We start from the raw sequence: 20,324 nt of genomic DNA on the forward strand, positions 1-20,324 counted from the left end.
TAAATCTGCAATAACGTTTTAACACATGGTCCTACTTCCATTGACAAATTTCCAATAATTGCTTTTAATACGAGAATGGAGGCATAGCATTAGAGTTGCATCGATCCCAATAACAAAGAAATCACCAAAGGATGGTAGTCTGCTTGCCACTAATTCATAACCAGAAGGTCAACATGTGTCCTGACAGGATGATGTACAGGTAGTGCACTTACCCTTGAGCAGTCTAGTCTGTTTTCGACTCCTGACCCAACTATAAATGTCTAAATGGTGCTTGACATCAGAAAGTGTGCCACCCCTCGGATGGACCTTAAGCTGAGAAGCAATCTGTCAGTGCTAGCTGGTGGACGTTAAAGTCTTTTGATGAAGAGTCGGCAAGGCATCATTGGCATCCCGTCAAAATTCCAGAAAATGTGTGCCCTAATGTAGAGGGGTCACACTCTATCAGCTGTGCAGGTGCACTCCATTACTCCCAAACAACGCTGCTACTAGCACCTACGTGCATCGAGAGGAAGGAGCAAAAATGTTTTATGAGCTACCCACACTGTCTCATTTAGTGCCCAAGCAGGTTTTAGGCCTTAAAATATTTCATAGTCGTGGGGGTTCAGTAGGGGAGGAGGGCAACGATGCAAATTATCTATGTAAGTGTATATACAGTATAGTGAAACACTGCTCCTGGTGGGAGAGTGCATTACAGGTCCCAGTGGTTTACAGTGTAGCGGTCCTTTCGATTTAAGAGACCAGATAACATATGTTCGCTTGTCGAACATAATCGGTGTGGTTTCTCTCCAACCAATAGGGTAGGGAGAAAGGGGAGGGGCAGAGCATCTCGAGGAGTTTTGTGCACGGCCTGACATGAACGAAGGATGCTCTCGTGGTGGTTTTTTTTCTTCCTGTTTTCCTTACTTGGAGTGTTAATAAAACTTATTATACACTTGAACTGAAGTGTTCTCACTAAAACAGTATTAGATCTACATACGTTGTAGCTGTTGTTAATGCAAGTATTGTTATGACTTCCTGTGGTGGTTGGGCGCTGTATTAGCATTCTTGCACTTCCGCCTTCTTCCCGCCATACCGTTTTTCCCGCGACGAACGAAAGAACTGGTCGACTCCATTTTCGATGTTTTCTCTTTAATACCCGACCCTTGGATCTCGACCCTTCGAATCTTGAATAAGCTGAATCTCAATTTATTGTTGAACCTCTTGAAGTAACTTTAGGCAAATTATTGTATTGTGTGGATGCAAAATGTATCGTAGTAGGTTTTGTGTAAATCATATAGCAAGCTCGTTATGCCGCCATGATTAACGGCATGTACTGAATGGCTGTATTTTTCCTTTTCAGTTTTTATGTGAATTAAAGACACGCTTTTGAAACCAAGACAAGTCTTGTGACCTCTGAGGATTATAGACATAAAGTGTGATAACCGCCACATACGTGCTCTGTATTTTATGCACTCCTACAATGCTGGACGAAATAAGTTCAAAAACGGTGGATGTACTTTGGGTGTGGGTGGCTATGTTCTACTAAATTAGGACGGCAACCTCCACCTCAGGTTTTCATTTTAATGTGAAAGTGTGGAATTATGATATGAAGTGGGTGAATTGTCATACCTGTTAAGGCACTCCTGCACCACCAGACGGAATAACTTGAAAACTGGATGTTATCAATAAAAATAAATAAATCAAACTCCCAGAAATTGTACGAATCATTCTAAAATATGCAAATTCTCTGCGTTATAATGGAGTATGACAGTACTCCATATGTAGGGATGTCCGGGCAAAAAATGGCCACCCATTCAAATGTGTACATTCCTCAGAATTGTTGATAAATATCACCGTGCTTAGTACAATAATGGCTGAAGCAAATACAACGATTCAAATTGAAGGAAGCGACATTGCCTCTTAGGTAATGCACCCGTACCATAATCAATGATCGATACTGCTGAGTGTTTCCAGTGCACAGACCTACAAGCTAATGCCAAGCTTGTTCGCATCGTGGAACCTGAGGAACGTCCCATTGTCGGAGCTGATTTCTATCGTCGACCAACACTGGAATTCGAAGCCATCGGTAATCCCAAGGAAATGCTTGTAGATCTTGGAGATTGTAGATCATGCTTGTAGGCACGCAGCACTACAAGCTGAATAACCACAGCCAGGAAAGGAGGTGAGTCCATTTCGGATTATGTAACAGCCTAACATAAATAGACTGAACAGTATGAATATGGAGGTAATCTGAAGGAAATGCTACATCTTCGGTTAGACTGTGGAGTTAAATGCAGATTGCTGTGGGAAGCAACGTTGGATTTCGACAAGACCCTACGTACAGTTGTGGCCAAAAATATTGGCACCCTTGCACTTTTTTCAAATAACTCACAATTTTCTCTAAAAATAAGTTGAAATTGACCAAAGTATTTGGTCTCCACAATTCTTTATTTCACTGTTAACATTTACAGATTACAGAACCTTTGTTTTGGATTTAGAACTTAATATATCCTTTTAAATCAGAAAATGAAAAAAAATGGCATTGACAAAATTATTGACACCGTGGACTTAATATTTCGTAGCACAGCCTTTGGACAAAATAACTGCAGTAAGCACTTCCTATAGACATGAATGAGTTTCCTACACCTCTCTACTGGTAGTTTGACCCACTCTTCCCATGCAAACTGCTCCAGTTCTCCCAGATCTGAAGGGTGCCTTCTCCCAACTGCTGTTTTCAAATCTCCCCACAGGTGTTCAATGGGATTTAGATCTGGACTCATTGCTGGGCCCTTCAGAACAGTCCAGCGTTTTGTCTTGAACCATTCCTGGGTGCTTTTTGAAGTGTGTTTGGGGTCATTGTCCTGGTGCAAGACCCATGACCTTCGACAGAGACCGAGCTTTCTGACACTGGGTTGAACATTACGCTCCAAAATGCCTTGGTCATCTCCTGATTTCATGATGCCATGCACACATTCAAGACACCCAGTGCCAGAGGCAGCACAGCAACTCCAAAACATCACTGAACCTCCTCCATGTTTGACTGTAGGGAAGGTGTTCTTTTCTTTGAAGGCTTCATTTTGTTTTCTGGAAAAAGCTCCAATTTGGTCTCATCTGTCCACAGGACATTCTCCCAGAAGGATTTTGGCTTGTTCAGGTGTGTTTTGGCAAACTCCGGTCGGGCTTTCTTATGGCTCTCTCTCAGCAGTGGGGTCCTCCTGGGTCTCCTACCATAGAACCCCCTTTTATTGAGTTGGCGACGGATGGTGCGAGTTGAAACTGTCGTACCTTGTGTCTGAAGGTCAGCTTGAATCTGTTTGGCAGTTGATCGAGGTGCTTTCTCCACCATTCGAACAATCCTTCGCTGCAATCTTCGATCAAGGTTTCTCTTGTGGCCACGTCAAGGGAGGTTGGTTCCATTGTGTACAGTGGACACAGGTACATCAAGGTCTCTGGGGGTAGACTTGTAGTCATGATATTGTCCATGCTTGGGTACAATCTTGTGTCTGACCTCCTCAGACATTTTTCTCTGGTTTTCTTTCTTTTCTGCATTCTCATCGCAGTACACACAGTGACACAAAATAGCAGAATGACTCCTTTTCTCCATTCAAACTGGTTGAATGAGTGATCTTTATATTGCAGGCACCAGCAACTCACCACAGGTGTGTTAAATTCCAAAGTAAAGGAGAATCACCTGTTTGAAATCAAATTGTTTTTAAGAACTTCTAAAACGTGCCAATAATATTGTACGAAAAGATTTATTAATTTCAACAATTATCTGGAAGAAATGGTGCATTATTTGAAAAAAGTTCAAGGGTGCCAATATTTTTGTATTTACCAGCAATTCAAGAACAGCGAGGAAAAATGAGAACAAAAAAAGAAGAACAATTTCAAGATGAAGAAAAGGAAAAAAAAGTCACAGTTTTAAAGCCAATATTTTTGGGCACGACTGCATATCGTCGACAGTAGAATTGGTGGTAAAAACACATTGGATCTCCTCGAACATGTCGTAGTCAGGTGGAAGGTAGGAGTAAACAAGATGATGAGTTTGCGTGGACACAAGACCCCATGGTTCGTATTTTGATGGTAAATCCAGAGTAAAACGTGATCGCTGTGGGTGGACAGCTCAAAATCAAGCTAGCGATTGTTCCGCTAGAAATGTGGACTTCTATATCTGTGGCGCAAAGGTCATTTTGCAAGAGTCTTTCATTCGAAACCCAAGAGCCAAAGCATTCCTTGGAACAAGAACAGATTCCCACGGGGATTGGCCCAATAGTCTAAATACCAGACATATCAATTAGAGGATAAAAATGAAAAGGACACATGCTGTCTTTCTCATAAATCGAGCAACCAAGTGAAATCCAAACCACTTGTTGTTAGGTTGGAGGTACAAGGCAGTGAAGTGCTGATGCAAATACATACCAGGTCTTCGATATCACTGATTATTGACACTCGGTTCCAGGAGAGATGGGAGGCAGTATTACGCCTGTACACTGGTGAATCTGTGTCTATTGTGGGAGAATGTGAAGTCAATATAACTTATGATAAACAGAAAGGTTGGCCTTGGTAGTGACGAAAGGCTCAGGTCCTATCGTATAATGAAAAATGATGTTATCATAGATGTGGGGGGAATGCGATGAAACATACGTGTCTGTTTGTTTGTGGAAAGAAATGCGTTCAAAGTTGGTAGTTGGACTCAAGGTGAACATGGGAATGTTCTAAGTGTGGATGTCCACCTACCATTTATGTTATAACTTTGATTTTAAAATGGGGAATTTTGAATCACAATTTGACACCTGCCTGTTTCTTTCTTTTGTTTGCACCGCTGGTCAGAATGTCTTGAAAATTTGAGCTTGTATAGTATAATACAGAATAATGTCCCATCCGCCCTCACCGTCCTTGCTGCTCCCGTAGGGAGCTGGTGCGTCTAGGACTCTAGTCTGTATAATTAGCACTACCTGCATTAAGTGGTAGTACAAGAATGTGGACATGGCACAGGCATTCTTGAGACTATATTCAAGATGAATGAATAATTAATTATTTATTAATACATGTTTTAATGTGGATCTGAGACAAAAATGTAGTGCTCACCTGCAGATGAAGCACAGAAGATTGTAGCTTGCAGGTGAAAGGCCATTAATCTGCTTCAACAGTTCATCTATTGCCTAAAAGGAAATGTATCATAAACACATGGTGAATTATCATACAGAACTGTGACAATACAAGTATGATCTCTTACAAGTTTGGTGGTGTAACTTTATAATAGAAAGCAGGTATGTAAAACAACACAAATATAGCCTCTGAGGTCATGAAAACATGTTTACCTTGAAAACATAAAATACATAAGTATCTGGAATTTCACCTTTACCTGGGTAAGTTTGATTTTTTTTTCACACTATCCCTCAGGCTAACAGCCAGGAAAACCAAGGTGGTCAGTCATATGAAGAGGGACATTACAGTCCATATAATTTCTCAGTCACACCATCAGTGACAATTTGTTTTAAACCAACAATATTGCTGAACATGCAGTGCATAAAAGTGCATTCCATGGTGTCCTTCATGAAGAATAGGCAAGCTATCACCGGCACCATAGCCAAGTTCCAAATTTCTGCTATAACATACAGGGGAGGGGTACTGCATCAACGGCACAGCTGGGCCTCCAGAAAATTATGTGGTGCATTTGAAAGAAGAAAACCTGGTGTTGGCTTAACGGTTAAGGTGGCTGGCTTGAGATTGCAGGGTGTTGAGATCAAGCCCCCCTGTCAGGCCGTTGAATTAAAACAAGGTGGGCTGATTCAGCCTGACCATCCTTCCTAGGTCAGCAAAATGAGTACCATCTTACTGGGATGAATGAGCCATTCGAGTATTCTGCGTCAGAGTGGCGACCCATCCATGATTGTGCCCAATAGTCCAGTAAACTGCTTTGGCAGCCCTATGCTTCTGAAGATGCAAAATGACTGGTCTTCTTCTTCTGGTCTATGAAAGAAGAATAAGATGTTTCCTCCTCCTCCTGTTATTAAATTTACTTCTCACTGTTTTAACTCTTCCAGGAGCTGGTAAATGTAATCAACAATTATTATCCAGACAAATCGTCACACAGATGGGGTGTTTCGTTCACTGTTAAAATTCTTCCATTTCCATCTATAATAATAAAAGGCAGTGTCCGTCTGTCCATCTGTCCGTCCGTCTGTCCATCTGCCTGCCTCCTCCATAACTCCAAAACCATGAAACCTAGCAGCCCCAATCTTTGCATGCATACACCTAGACCTCCAACAGATTGCAATGATGAAAACTGGGTGTTTGGGTGCTATAACACCCTTTTTAAGATGATCAACGAGGTGCTCATGAGAAAAAAACCAAAAAAGGACGCCATCTTGGTCAGCCCACTGCATCTCGCTGGGTTCTTAAGCTGCCATTTTGTTTCGGCCTCCTCAAACGTGCCTTGCGTTGGAAACACGATCAATTATCATTACATAATAGAAGCAGATCATCAAAATCTAGATTCGGATATGAGGAATGGATGCTGTAGACTAAATAAATGTCCAAATCTGGAGTGAAATCTGACCAAATTTACCATATCTATCAATTTTATAACTAAGTGTATATATGCATTTATTTAAGCAAGGCTGTGATTCTCATTCTGGGGTTAGTTTTTTATTTATTTTTTACTTTAATAATAATAATGACATAATTGAAGCATATCATCAGAATCTAGATTTAGATATGAGGATTAGATGCTGTAGACTAAATAAATGTCCAAGTCTGGAGTGAAATCTGACAAAACTTACCATATCTAGCAATTTTATAACTAAGTGTATACAGTCATCCCTCGCTCTATCGCGGTTCACTTTTCGCGGATTCGGTACATCGCGGTTTTTTCTCGCTAGTATATGTAAAATTATATCGCGGATTTTTCGCTATATCGCGGGATTTTGCGGTATAAATGTATTTTTATATACTATTATTTTAAATATTTTTGTGGTAAAATAAGCATTTTCTAGCCTAAAAAATTAAAAAACGTAAAAAAATAAGAAAAATACAGTAATTAAAACATATTACAAGAAATAAAATACTGTACATAGTGTACAGTAGAAGGGTAGACAAAGAGTCGTGCGTATGGAAAACGCAGATGCGGCAGCTTCCACTTGTGCGAGTTACCCACGTGAGATCGTACACGGCACGCTACTGGCTGATGGATTAGAGGCGACCAACCAGAGTATGTTAGACTCATGCACAAACTCATGACTCATGTAAAGACACAAACTCGTCCGAGAAGATATTTATTCTCAAAACCAACTCGGGAACACTGAAAAGCCCATTTATCGGGCTGCATTATAAAGCACAACCAGAAACCGAAAGCCACACCTCTCAAGCGTGGCGTGCTTCGGTGGTCACGTGACCAGCCACTCTCGCGCCGGGGATCCCCGCCGGTGACGTCACCGGCTGGAGCAAGGAGATTCTGATGCTGGTCTTGCTTGGGGAACCCATGGGTAGCTACAGTATCTTCAATGGTGAGTACCCATTAGAATTTTATATGTTGTTAAAATTACGTATGTTTAAGAGCGTAAAAAGTGTTTAAGAGTATAGGAAGTGTTTATAAGAGTATGGGAAAGGTTAATAAGAGTGTGGGGAGTTCATAATGCTTTAAAATATATATATAAAAAAATAAAAAAATATGGTCGCTACTTCGCGGATTTTCGTTTATCGCGGGGGGTTCTGGAACGTAACCCCCGCGATAAACGAGGGTTCACTGTACATGCATTTATTTAAGCGATTCTCATTCTGGGGTTAGTTTTTTTTTAACTTAACTTAATAATAAATCATTACACAATTGAAGCATATCATCAAAATCTGGATTGAGATATGAGGATTGGATGCTGTAGATTAAATAAATGTTCAAATTTGGAGTGAAATCTGACAAAATTTACTTTGTCTTGCGATTTTAAAACTAAGTGTATATATGCATTTATTTAAGCGAGGCTGTGATTCTCATTCTGGGGTTTTTTGGGTGTTGTTACTTAATATTTTAAACTTAATTCATTCTTCCATGGGATAGGGTGTCACTCCACTGTACCTGCGATCTGTTTTTAAAATTGCTCAGCCATTTCAACCAGAAGCAATCAGCTTACTATCGCTTGCCAAGCCAGCCGTTCCTTATCACCCATTTCGTTGGAGTGCTTGCTGGCGTGCTTAAGCCGCTTCACGAGGGCTCTCAATTAATTAGTCACAAGGCTGGGGAAGTTTGGGTGTGTTACAACATCCTTTTTGAATAAGATTAACCACCACTTGGTGAACACTATTCAGGCTGCTTTTGCAAGTGTTACGTGCTCCTCCCCAACCCCCTGGTCACGGTGTACCTCTGAGCCCCGAGAGGAATCAAGGCAGAAAAATGTGTTATTCTGTATGTCAAAGATCAATGGTGAAGCCACACCAATTGTTACCAACAAACAAATATTGTATTAAGATCACACAAGAACAACAGTACCACAATAATAGTAATCAAAAGTACAATCCATATATATCCTATGATGGTACCATCAGTTTCGTAATGTATAACTCACTGTGCTCCAAGTGAGTGAAACAAGAACATTCCCAATGTCTCTTTCCCGGCTTCAAACCCACGTTGATTCCGGTTTCAAGCCAAAGTCGATCCGCTCCAGCGATCGTCAGAACGATGTCCAATAGAGACCAGAATCCTGTTCGGATGACAGTCACAGTCACACGGCCAAAGCTGCACCAAGGCGCCCTCAAGGCGACTGGGAAATCCAAAGGCGCCCTCCAGGCGACTGGGAAATCACACCCTCGGTATGGACGTTTCACGGCTCACAGTCGGCGAACCTCAGATTTACCTTCAAAATCCACGTTGCACACACACACACACACACACACCAGATAAACGTCTGAATGCGGTGAGAAAGGCTGAAGCGAAGCAAAGAAACCTCGCTCGACGCACAAAGCGCGCGAGTCAAAATGGCCGACGGCCCGTACTCGAGACGTAACGGCACGATGAGGATTCTCTTCGGAATCAATCGCAAAACCTGACACGCAGGTGAATCTGTCACAGCCATAACAACTCTGTCGCAGGAATCCCTTTCCTGGGAAACCAAAAGTTCACTCGTGACTCTTGCTCGCCAATGTTCGCTCCAGACCGCAAAGCAACTATGCTTCTTGTCCGACTCCACTCGCTCCGCCTTCTTTTCCCTCTTCCTCTTCTTCATCGTCGTCCGGTTCCCGATCTGGTTTCCGGTTTCTTTTAACACTAACTTTTTCACCTTTTGAAAACAGTTCATACACAATAAACCTTTTGAAAACAATAAGAGTACATGGAATCAAAAATGTTTACAGTGGATGAAAACCACAACAACGGAAGTGATGAAGCCATAACACAAGCCATGGCATTACAGTAGAAAAAGCTCCCTTTTTTTCAGGCTGCCTTTGTAAGCCATGTCTTTACAGTACACAGAGCTCCCTTTTTGTTTTTACATACCCATTTTTTTTATTGACTAACATTTTTGTGCGATATACTAACCCTCCCCTTGCTCCCCCTCCCTTCCATCCTCTCCGCCCTCCCCCTCCCTTCCCTTCCACTCTCCCCCTGCCCTCTCTCTCTCCTCCTCCCCTTCCCTTCTCCTCCTGCTCCATCCTCTCCTACCACCCTCTCCCACCTTCCTCTCCTCTCCCCCTCTCTTCATATTCCCATCAGGAAGCGACTCATTGTTACCCGGCAAAGCCGGGACCTTTTGCTAGTGCAGAATATGCTGATGTTGCACTGTGCTCGAGAGTATGGTTACCTACTATAGGACAAAACCCATAAATCATCATGGATATATTTCACACTGCTGTGATAGAGTGCCCTTCCTTTATCCACTACCTCTTGTTTACTTCTAAGCTATCATGACAGTTAGCACATAGCATTGACAAAGATGAGGTGCAGTCAAAAAGTTTGTTTCACTAAACAAAAAAATTGTTTCGGTGCCAAAAACACGACTGTGATGGCATCCGGAAACTCACCCACCACTGAGGAAAGAATGTATGACACTGTCTGAAAATTACACAGAAAAAGACTAACACCTTGCCAAGTTTCACAATATTGTCAGGGGAAAATGTTTTGGGAGAAAATTTTTTCACACCCCCTCATAATTTCTCAAAGCATAACAGGTCTGGTGACTCATATTTGCCTTTAATGGCTCATTATGTATCCTCTCTGCTATAACCCAAACATTTTGAATTTTTCAAGTATTTGCTGAAGGGCTGGTCCAGCATTAATTTCAAAGGCCTTTTTGGCACGATTGGCACAGGTTGAGATGGTTTGGTCATGTGTTGAGGAAGGATGAAAGTGACTGGCTGAGAAGAGTGATGGAAATGAATGTAGAAGGAAGTAGAGGATGGGGAAGACCGAGAAAGACTTGGCTAAAGTGGTGGAAGAAGAAATGTGGGCAAGGGGGTTAAACAAGGGGAGATGCAGAAAATAGGGCAAAATGGAGAAGATTGTCATGGGGACCCCCACTCTAGCAGGGAAAATGGCCTTAAAATTCCTGTTGTGTTGTTGTTGTTTTTTGGCACGAGGGATGTGCAGAACACTTGATTACAAGTTTCTACACATCATAATTACATCATGTAATAATCATTCAGCAAATGCAACTAATACTACGTTAGGTTTTTATAAGTGAAAGAAGGCATTCTGAGCAAATCTGAAAGTCCTTCCGAGAGACCAGTGTGAGGATCATCCAAAAAACACAATGATTTTCTTATTTAACAATCCATTGCAATGCTACATCTGTCAAAAATGAGAGGAATCAAATCATTGGACATTTTCATGCAGAATCGTCCATTAACCATGTTACAAGGCTCGAGGAATTGTTTATGACCTCAGAGGAGGTTATCAAGCCACTGGATCAACACAAGATAAACCAAGTAGTGGATGCCCGAGGATAAGGACTCCACTCAGGACTGAGACATTCACGCGGCCCATCTTTGCAATCGGTTTCAACATGCCAAAGTACTGTCAACAAACTCCCTGGATCTCGATGCAGTGATTCCTGCCGGAGGTGGACATGCCCGGTCCTGAGATTGTTTTTTCCAAGAAAACATTCACCAAAATGTAGCATTACGTGATTAGGTCACAATGAAATGGACATGTAATTATTCAGCATTTATCTCTGTCAGAGGGTTGCACCTCACCAGTGTCCCATGATGCCAAATAAATAAATCGCATGCATGGTCGGTTTTTTAATGGCAGAGATCATAGAATGTCGTAAATATCCTTCTCCATGTGTGTGAGAGAGAGAGGAAATGTTTAAAGTTTAGGAGTTCAAAGATTACCATTATTGCAAGTACGTATAAGTAAACCAAAAATAGACAAAGTGCGGTTTGGTGCAGCACTCAATTTCAACAACATACCCCCTGACGGTCAGCCACAAGTGCTCGGCTGCAGGCCAGGAAAGCCGCATACTTGTCAAAGGGCACAAGAGGCTGTGGAAGTTCCCTGAGGTAGAGTTTCATCAGGGATGCAACGGAATGCACATCGGTGAACCTGAGAACAAACAAAACATATTGAAAAGAAAAAATGGCAGGTTGGTGTTAACTTTCAGGACAGCATGAAGACAGTCTGAACCAGTCTGAGCCGGAAGTCTAAGACATCCACGGATGTCTTAGATTAAAATGGGTTTATTAATAGAATACGGGGAAAGAAAGGACAACACACAATGAATAAATAAACGGGATGAACCAAGCAGTCAACAGACACAAAATATGGATAATGGAGATAAGGAGAATGATGTTATATACAAGAAAACAATTCCATTCTAAGGCGCCAAACACCAGATTCACACATTGATGGGAATATCAGGCGAGGACATGAGGCAGGTACGAGCTGGTTGTGGCTCCACCATGATGGTGTGGTCGTGCAAGATGGTATGATGCAGGACAAAGTGCAGCTCATGGTGGCAAAGATGAAAGATGGCGATGAAGAGGGGTCTCCTCGATTCTCCAATGGTCCTTCCCCCAGGAGTGATGGAACAGAGAGAGAGAGAGAGAGAGAGAGTGCACATGCGAGCGTAACAATTTTACCATCCCCTCCAGGCCACCATTGGCTGGTCCTTATTGGCCACTCAAAAGGATAGGTGCGGCGCTCTCCCCGCAGCACAGGGCCGCTTATCCGGTGGTCCTGTGCGAGCCCTCAGCAGAACTGCCATGACCGCTCGTGGCACTTTCAAAATGTCCATCAAAATATCCATCGTGGCGCTTTCAATTGAAGTCCAACTTTGCGCATTTATCGAGCTATTGGTGCCTTTTGGTGGCCACAATTCCTCCATCTGGTGTGGCCTGTTGCAGGAGGTTTTACACAACACAACCTTATCCTATTCTGCTTCGAGGTTCACAATCACCACGACCTCAGTGTGCATTAACCATGTCACTAACCTCTACAGATATCTAATACAAGAGCACATTTAACCCACACTAACACAAGGTCCATACTATTATCAGCACAAACTATCTATGGATCCCCCTTCCACGTTACAATATGATTTGATCCCCCATTGAAAGCTGATTATTCATGAAATGGAAGTTAGCTTTTCTAGGACGATGCAGTAGTGATAGACCTGACACCTGGGCATTTACTTTATAACTTTAGTTTTTGGATTTTGATCCATGTGCCAATAATATATCATTCGGATTTGTTTTATCTTCCCCATGGGCTAAGGCTCATGGAAGAACTATCACACAAATTGCACACAAACCCATGCATGCAGACAGAGACATTAGAAAATTATTGACCTATTTCAACATTAGGTGAACACAGCCAATGACATTAGGCGAAGTGATGTAGCAGCAATGCCATCTTGCGACTTCATGTTTCTCTCTACGCTCGGTGGGCTCAATGCAGCTCAGTCTTAAAAGTCTTTGGGACGATTCAGCCAGGATCAGTGTCGAACTGTTGACCTCCAGAACTCAGAACAGACACTCAAATCATAACGCCACCAAGTCTGATAACTGGGTTCATCGGTTCATGGTCAGATTATCTTAAAATACATTGAACCACCTTTAGAGGCCATTTTTCCCCCCGCAGAGCAGGGGTTGGCCTTTTTCGGGCACCGTGGTCCCCTTTTTGAAGCAATGTTTTATGGCCAGCTGCCCTTCCTGCCGCCAACCCTGTTAGCCACCTCTTGCGACACACAGGGAATTACCAGTGAACTGGTACTCAATTTTCCGACCTCGGAAGGATGACAGGCTGAGTCAACCCCCCTGGCGTTAATTCAGTGATCGACCGGGATTCGAACCCAGGATTCTAGGATCCTAAGCTGGCACCCTAGCCGCTAAGCCGTTCGATTCCTGGTCTGGGCATGTAATTTTCCCAAACATATCAATTTAATTAATAGAAAATCAAAAATTATTTACTGGGATTTTTTTGACACAAGCACATTATAAACATCTAATTTACTGTGGTATAATTAACATATTTCAACCTCAAGTAAATACAGACGAATGCACTGGAGATCCAATGAATGGGTATTGAGCGTCACTATAGCAGATTTGGATTGGAACAGGATACTTTGCAAGCATGGCTGTTCACATAAGATTTTTCCGAGGAAAGATTTTGTGACTGCAAAATGAGCTGCACACACCTTCTGAAGTCGGGATCCATGCACGGGTGAGGCCTATGACATGATGCTTGACGATGCAACGGTTTATCCGATCTATTCTGAAAAGTGACAATGTTGGTCCCAAATGTTGTCAAAAGGAACATGTTGTGGAATCAATCGTAAGGCATGACAAATTGGCAATGCAAAGGGTCTTTAAAGCAAAAATATAAGTTATAGAATTGAAGTGAAAATTGAACATAAACTACGCAGCTTTTAATTGATTGTAATCCATATGTACGCCAAGGTCCACCCAGCTCCCCAACCGATGTGCATGTAACATCCCTATCAGGCTACCCATGTTAGTTTGCAATTGTGTCTTTCTCCTTCAGCAATTTCCACCCACACTTCATCTGATCTCTCCAGGAATTGAATGGTGTTCAACAAATGCACCCCCAATTTACATATACATATGACTAAATAGTGACCTTACTGTCCTCATATACCAAACAATCTACAAATACAAATCTTCCATCTCAAAAGTCTGAAACAGTTCTTAAAGACACATCGACCTTAAAATTACAATCGCGGCAGCAGCAACAACCATGACAACAACCATCACCACCTGGAAGATTTGGATCTGTTTTATGCAACAAATATGAGCTCTGCATGCATTAGTTGCTTGTAAAAGTGTAAAGACCAAAAAGTTGACTTCAGACGTGAATCATTTACCTTCATTCTGGAATACCACACATACGTGCTAAGGCCACAAGGTCACACAAGGATCATGGTATATACTGTATATAAGTAGCCATTTCAACTATTTTATTTGAATATTTTTGCACAATGAAATAAAATATGACTGTTTGATATGTAAACCCATCTGTGTTTTCCCACATTACCATCACAATACCATCCCTGAAGTAATCATGTCTTACTTATCAAAGCAGGGTTCATCCTCAGAATCAATTTGCTGTTTTAAGCAGCGCACAAGTCGCGTCTGTCCTGGTTGGCGGAATAGTCCTTCTTCATTCAGACCTCGCTGCCTAATAAAGGCTGCACAACGAGCAATGATGGGTGGGATTGGAGAAGCACTGTGTTGGACCCGCCTCACAGCCTCTTCCAAAGGACGACCAAACACACCTGTCCGGTGTGAAAGAGAAATGGGACAGCATCGAAATACAAAGCTGCAGTTAGAGATAATAATACAGTTCAACACTTGATAATATACACAAATTCAGATGTACAGTAAGGTACTATATACTACTGTATAATATCTAAAACTGTATATAAAGCTCTTTCTAACCACTGACTCACTGACTGACTGATATTAATGTTCGCTACCTTCAGGGTGTCTAGAAAGCTGAAATTTGGCGTGTTGACGGACATCGAAGCCGGTACACCGGCAAAAATTACAGAACCATCGTAAAGCGTCCATAAATGAAAATTTTTGTTACAAAACGTAAATGTATTTGTAAAAAAAAAGGTAAAAAACAAACAACCTCAATCAGTATCTAGCATTTTAAAATTGGAATTTCTATAACTGTAAACCATGAAATAAACATGACAATAATGTCTGCAAATGAAAAAAGAAAAAGCGTCCGTAAATGAAACTTTACGTTAAAAAAAACATGAAAACGTGTCCATTAAATAAATAGATAAAATCCTAAATTGATATCTAGCAGCAGGTCAGTGATGTTTGCTTCTAATCATAAAGCTTCTATTTATTATGTACCTACGTATGAAGCACAGTTTGTTATTGCTTACACAATGTGTCAGCATACCCCACTCGTATAGATGCAAAATACATATATATTGTTACGGTTTTTAGAACCTTCACTAGTAAATTTTAGTAAATGTTTCCCTTATAAATGTTCCCCAGTAAATATCCCCATCAATTGGCTTGTTAAAGATCGCACCCTAGTTAGTCCTTGTACAACACGTAGCGAACCATAGGACCTCTCCGTAGTTATTTCATTATTATGTGTTTCAGTTAAGGATCTGTTCCCAATAGTTGAATCTGCGTTGCATTAATCAAATAAGATAGGTCCCTTTCAATTTCCCCAATCGCCTCACCCGCGTCTCCGCAAAGTAACGGTCGAGCCCCCAATCGCCTCACCCGCGTCTCCGCAAAGTAACGGCCAAGCAGCGTTCGCTGCTCCTTGCCTTGATGCGGTTGTTGGCCCCAAACCGCCATTAGCCATGCGGTCAAGCCGAGGAAGGAGGGGCGGAGCCGCCAGAACAGGGTGTGGCACGTCGACTCATCATCGGAGGTGGAGTCAGCAAGCCCTGACCGACCAACCAGGGCTGGCGAGGTACCATCACGGGCGTGGCTCTATGAAGCGCGCATTGATGCCAACGCACGTAATATAAGCGCCAGCGCGAAGCCTTTTTAGGGGGATGAACGGAGATGAACGAGAGTCGACTTGGGTTGGAGACGGCACATGGTGAGGCCTGGCTGAGAGAGACGAAGCTGCGCGGAGCCCTTTGCCAAGCTGCTTCGGAAAGCCCTACCGCGTGAACGAATACGTGAAGCTGCCGCTGGCTGTTCGCTTCCAGCCCGGAGCGTGGACCTGGAGCGGGCCTCCTTGCTGTGCCTCTGCCGAACCTTCCAGCCCTGCTGTCCCACCTGGACCCTTCTCCTTCTTCCAGTCCTTCCTGCCTGCCATTCCCTGTGGTGTGAGTCTGTTTGTCTGTCTTGGGCGTTGATAATATAAGACTGTTTAAGGCTGCCCTGTGTATCTTCTTCTTCTTCTTCTTCTGTATATTACTTTCGTTTCTTCTTTGGTTCTTTGGTTTTGTACATAATTAATAAATGTCTGGTATTCCTTACTTTGGCTTCTTCTTTCCCCCGATCGCTTTAGTCCCTTCTTCCCATTGAGCACCTGTGGCACGATTTGGCCAACGCTCGGAATCGGGTTAGTCAATTGCTAACGGCTCGAATCGCGGATTGCTAAACCGCTCGGCAAATACCATCTTGTCCGTGGTTCGAGCGGTACTTGTCTCCCTGTTTTGCGGAGGGATTGGTAAAGGTATTCGGGAGAACACCTTGACCAATAACCCTGACCAATTTCACCCCACAAAAGAGCGTTATAAGTACCAGGACTAGAGACAGCCAGCTTAACAGGCCAAGGGGATTAACCCCCCCTTGCTAAGGGGAGTGCCGTCTCTGAGATCCGTAACAATATATTATAAAACAGGAGTGTCTGTCTGTCTGTCTGTCTGTCCCCCAAACTACTCCCTCAGTTTTGGGGCTAGCCCCACCGAACCTCTTGTGGAATGTTTTGGGGTCCCAGCAGATGTTGTAAGGTAGGTAGGAGGTTTCAAAAATTCCTCAATAAAATTATGATTTTGAAATTAACTCGATACGAACCTGCCGCAAATCCGGAAGTGGACAGATGACGGCAATGAGCTGGTTTGATAATATCCCAATACAACCGTCATTTAAAACAGTATTTTGTTGAAGTATCAATTTATGATTGGAATGACGTTTGGAATTGAATGAATACAATCACGATTTTGAATTCGTAATTGTATTCACCCGACCGTGTGGAACTACTTCACATCCGGATTTAAATATTTGTGTCACGAATGTTGGTAAAAGTTTATTTTTTATATTAACGCTATTTAATTTGTGATTGGAGTTATGCTGTTCGGAATGAAAATAGAGATATTGAGTTCAAGTGAATGACAAAATGCCGTGAGGGTTTCTACTTTCTAAGCATGACATTCGTGGATCAACATATGCAGATTCGCCATTGACTGGGTATGGAACCATTCAAACGGGTAAGATTTTCGTGGATGTCCTTCACGAACCTGCTGTCCATGCATGATATTTGACTACAGGTGGCACAAGAATGTGGAATTTATTGGTTCGTACGTTCGTACGTACCTCCGTCTGTCCGGGCTAAACCTCGTTTTTCTCAGTAACCATATGTCCAATTGAGACTAAACTTTCAGGGTAGGAGTGACATCCATACAGAATGTTTTTATGATAATTGTAACGTCATAGGTCACGTGGTATGGCAGCCAGCTTGGATTAAAAGCAAATAATTATAAAATTCTCTCGGAAACCGCTGAGTGGAAAATTTTTAAACTTGGCACATTGTCAAGTACTCCCAATGGGGAACAAACGCATGATAATGATGACATCATAGGTGAAGTGGTATACCAGCTAAAAAATTTTAATCAAATGACATCCTAAAAATCTGAAATTGCATGCACATGATCTATGACCCATTTGTATTGAAATATTAAATTTATGACATCATAGGTCACATGGTTTGGCAGCCATATTGGATTGGAAAAAAATATTAAATAACTAGCAGAAGTACCCGGCATTGCCGGGCGGGGGAGGGGAGGGGAGGGGGGAGGGGAGGGGAACGGGGGGGAGGGGAGAAGAGGGGTGGGAGGGGAGAAGAGGGGGAGGGGGAGGGGGAGAGGTGGAGAAGAGGAGGAGGGTGAGGGGGAGAGGGGAGAAGAGGGGGGATGGGGAGGGGGGTGGGAGGGATGGGAGGGGGGAGGGGGGAGGGGGGAGGGTGAGGGATGGGAGGGTGAGGGGGTGGGAGGGGGGGAGGGTGAGGGATGGGAGGGTGAGGGGGTGGGAGCGGGGGAGGGGAGTGGGAGGGGGGAGGGGCGAGGGGGAGGGGGTGGGGGGAGGGGGAAAGGGGAGGGAAGGGGAGGGCCAGTCAACAATGACGTTGCAGTTCTCATGGTCGGAGAGCAGCACAACAATCGCGACATCGTCCTGCATCTTCGCAAGAGCACGAAGCGGCTTTTGGAGGGTCACCGATCCTGTGACCCATGCCCTCCAGTACCGGCGTTGCCGGGCGGGGGAAGGGAGACCCGTACATTCCCGACCCGTACATTCGCCCTCTCGACTCAAGCTCGTATTCGATTCGTATTCAAAATCGAAAGGGGAAAGGGGAAATCCTTCGTATTCGAATTCGTAAACACGAAATATGAATTAAAATTTAATTCATATCGCACAAAATCGACACAAAACACGATCGCATAAAGGTGAAAAAACGCAATGGCTTTTCGCCCTGAATTACGTGCAAACGTGCGACGTGTGACGGGAGGGAACATCACGTGATCGCTCTGAGCGAATCAGCGAGCTGCTCGCACTGGCTGAGATTAGCGGGTACTTCGCTGAAATGCGCTGAGGTAAATATGAAGAAAAAATATGGATCTCGTCAAATATTGTCTCGGCCATGTTCGTCCCAGGCTCAATGGCCATGTCTTTGTCAAATATCAAGCACGTGAGCCTCTCCGTTTCGGAGTCTATCGGTAACATTACACACACACACACACACACACACACACACACACACACACACACACACACACACACACACACACACACACACACACACACACACACACACACACACAAACTGTGTTTTATATATATAGATTGCAGGAGGGGGTGGTGGTCGATTGTGAGGGATCTGAGTGATGTTTAGTGTTGTAGGAGGAGGTGGTGGTCGATTCCGAGGGATCTGAGTGATATATAGTATTGCACGAGGGTGTGGTGGTCGATTCCAAGGGATCTGAGTGATATATAGTATTGTAGGAGGAGGTGGTGGTCGATTCCAAGGGATCTGAGTGATATATAGTATTGTAGGAGGAGGTGGTGGTCGATTCCAAGGGATCTGAGTGATATATAGTATTGTAGGAGGAGGTGGTGGTCGATTCCAAGGGATCTGAGTGATATATAGTATTGTAGGAGGAGGTGGTGGTCGATTCCAAGGGATCTGAGTGATATATAGTATTGCAGGTGTGTGGTGGTCGATTCCGAGGGATCTGAGTGATATATAGTATTGCAGGAGGGTGTGGTGGTCGATTCCGAGGGATATGAGTGATATATAGTATTGCAGGAGGAGGTGATGGTCGATTCCAAGGGATCTGAGTGATATATAGTATTGTAGGAGGAGGTGGTGGTCGATTCCAAGGGATCTGAGTGATATATAGTATTGTAGGAGGAGGTGGTGGTCGATTCCAAGGGATCTGAGTGATATATAGTATTGCAGGAGGGTGTGGGGGTCGATTCCGAGGGATCTGAGTGATATATAGTATTGTACGAGGAGGTGGTGGTGGTCGATTCCAAGGGATCTGAGTGATATTTAGTGTTGTCGGAGGGGGTGGTGGTCGATTGTGAGGGATCTGAGTGATATATACAGTATTGTAGGAGGGGGTGGTGGTCGATTGTGAGGGATCTGATTGATATATACAGTATTGTAGGAGGGGTGGTGGTCGATTGTGAGGGATCTGAGTGATATATATAGTATTGTAGGAGGGGGTGGTTGTCGATTGTGAGGGATCTGAGTGATATTTAGTATTGCAGGAGGTGGTGGTGGTCGATTGTGAGGGATCTGAGTGATATTTAGTGTTGTAGGAGGAGGTGGTGGTCGATTCCGAGGGATCTGAGTGATATATAGTATTGCAGGAGGGGGTGGTGGTCGATTCCAAGGGATCTGAGTGATATATAGTATTGTAGGAGGAGGTTGAAGGAACTGCGCTCCAACGCGAGTCGAAAGAATTGATGCGACCAAAGACGGAATTCGGCCGAGTTGCTTTATTGAAACAAAACAGCTCAGGTATTCTGAAAAGCCCGTTTATCGGGCAGCAATATATATACACATTTATGCCGGGGCGTTTGCCCGGGAAAACCGAGACCGGGCATGCCCGGGTGTCAAGGGCGAGTCCTGGAAAGGCGAGTCTGGACATGCCCGGGCGTCCTGGACGCGGCCTGGCAAGTCGAAGCTG

The 20,324-nt window shown here is 43.4% G+C and overlaps 1 protein-coding gene across 1 annotated transcript in view; it reads right to left on the reverse strand.

The window, feature by feature from the left end:
* Window positions 1-20,324, reverse strand: part of LOC137425917 (rho GTPase-activating protein 24-like) — a 94,263-nt gene that overhangs the window by 25,672 nt on the left and 48,267 nt on the right. Inside the window, exons 5-7 of the mRNA XM_078775264.1 lie at window positions 14,495-14,699; window positions 11,377-11,509; window positions 5,068-5,141 (exon numbers count right to left, since the gene is read on the reverse strand). Coding sequence (XP_078631390.1) covers window positions 5,068-5,141; window positions 11,377-11,509; window positions 14,495-14,699 — 412 coding nt within the window. The remainder of the gene's footprint in view (window positions 1-5,067; window positions 5,142-11,376; window positions 11,510-14,494; window positions 14,700-20,324) is intronic.

Source organism: Myxine glutinosa, chromosome 4 (genome assembly GCF_964187855.1).
Source record: "Myxine glutinosa chromosome 4, kmMyxGlut1.1, whole genome shotgun sequence".
Classification (NCBI taxonomy): Eukaryota; Metazoa; Chordata; class Myxini; order Myxiniformes; family Myxinidae; genus Myxine; species Myxine glutinosa.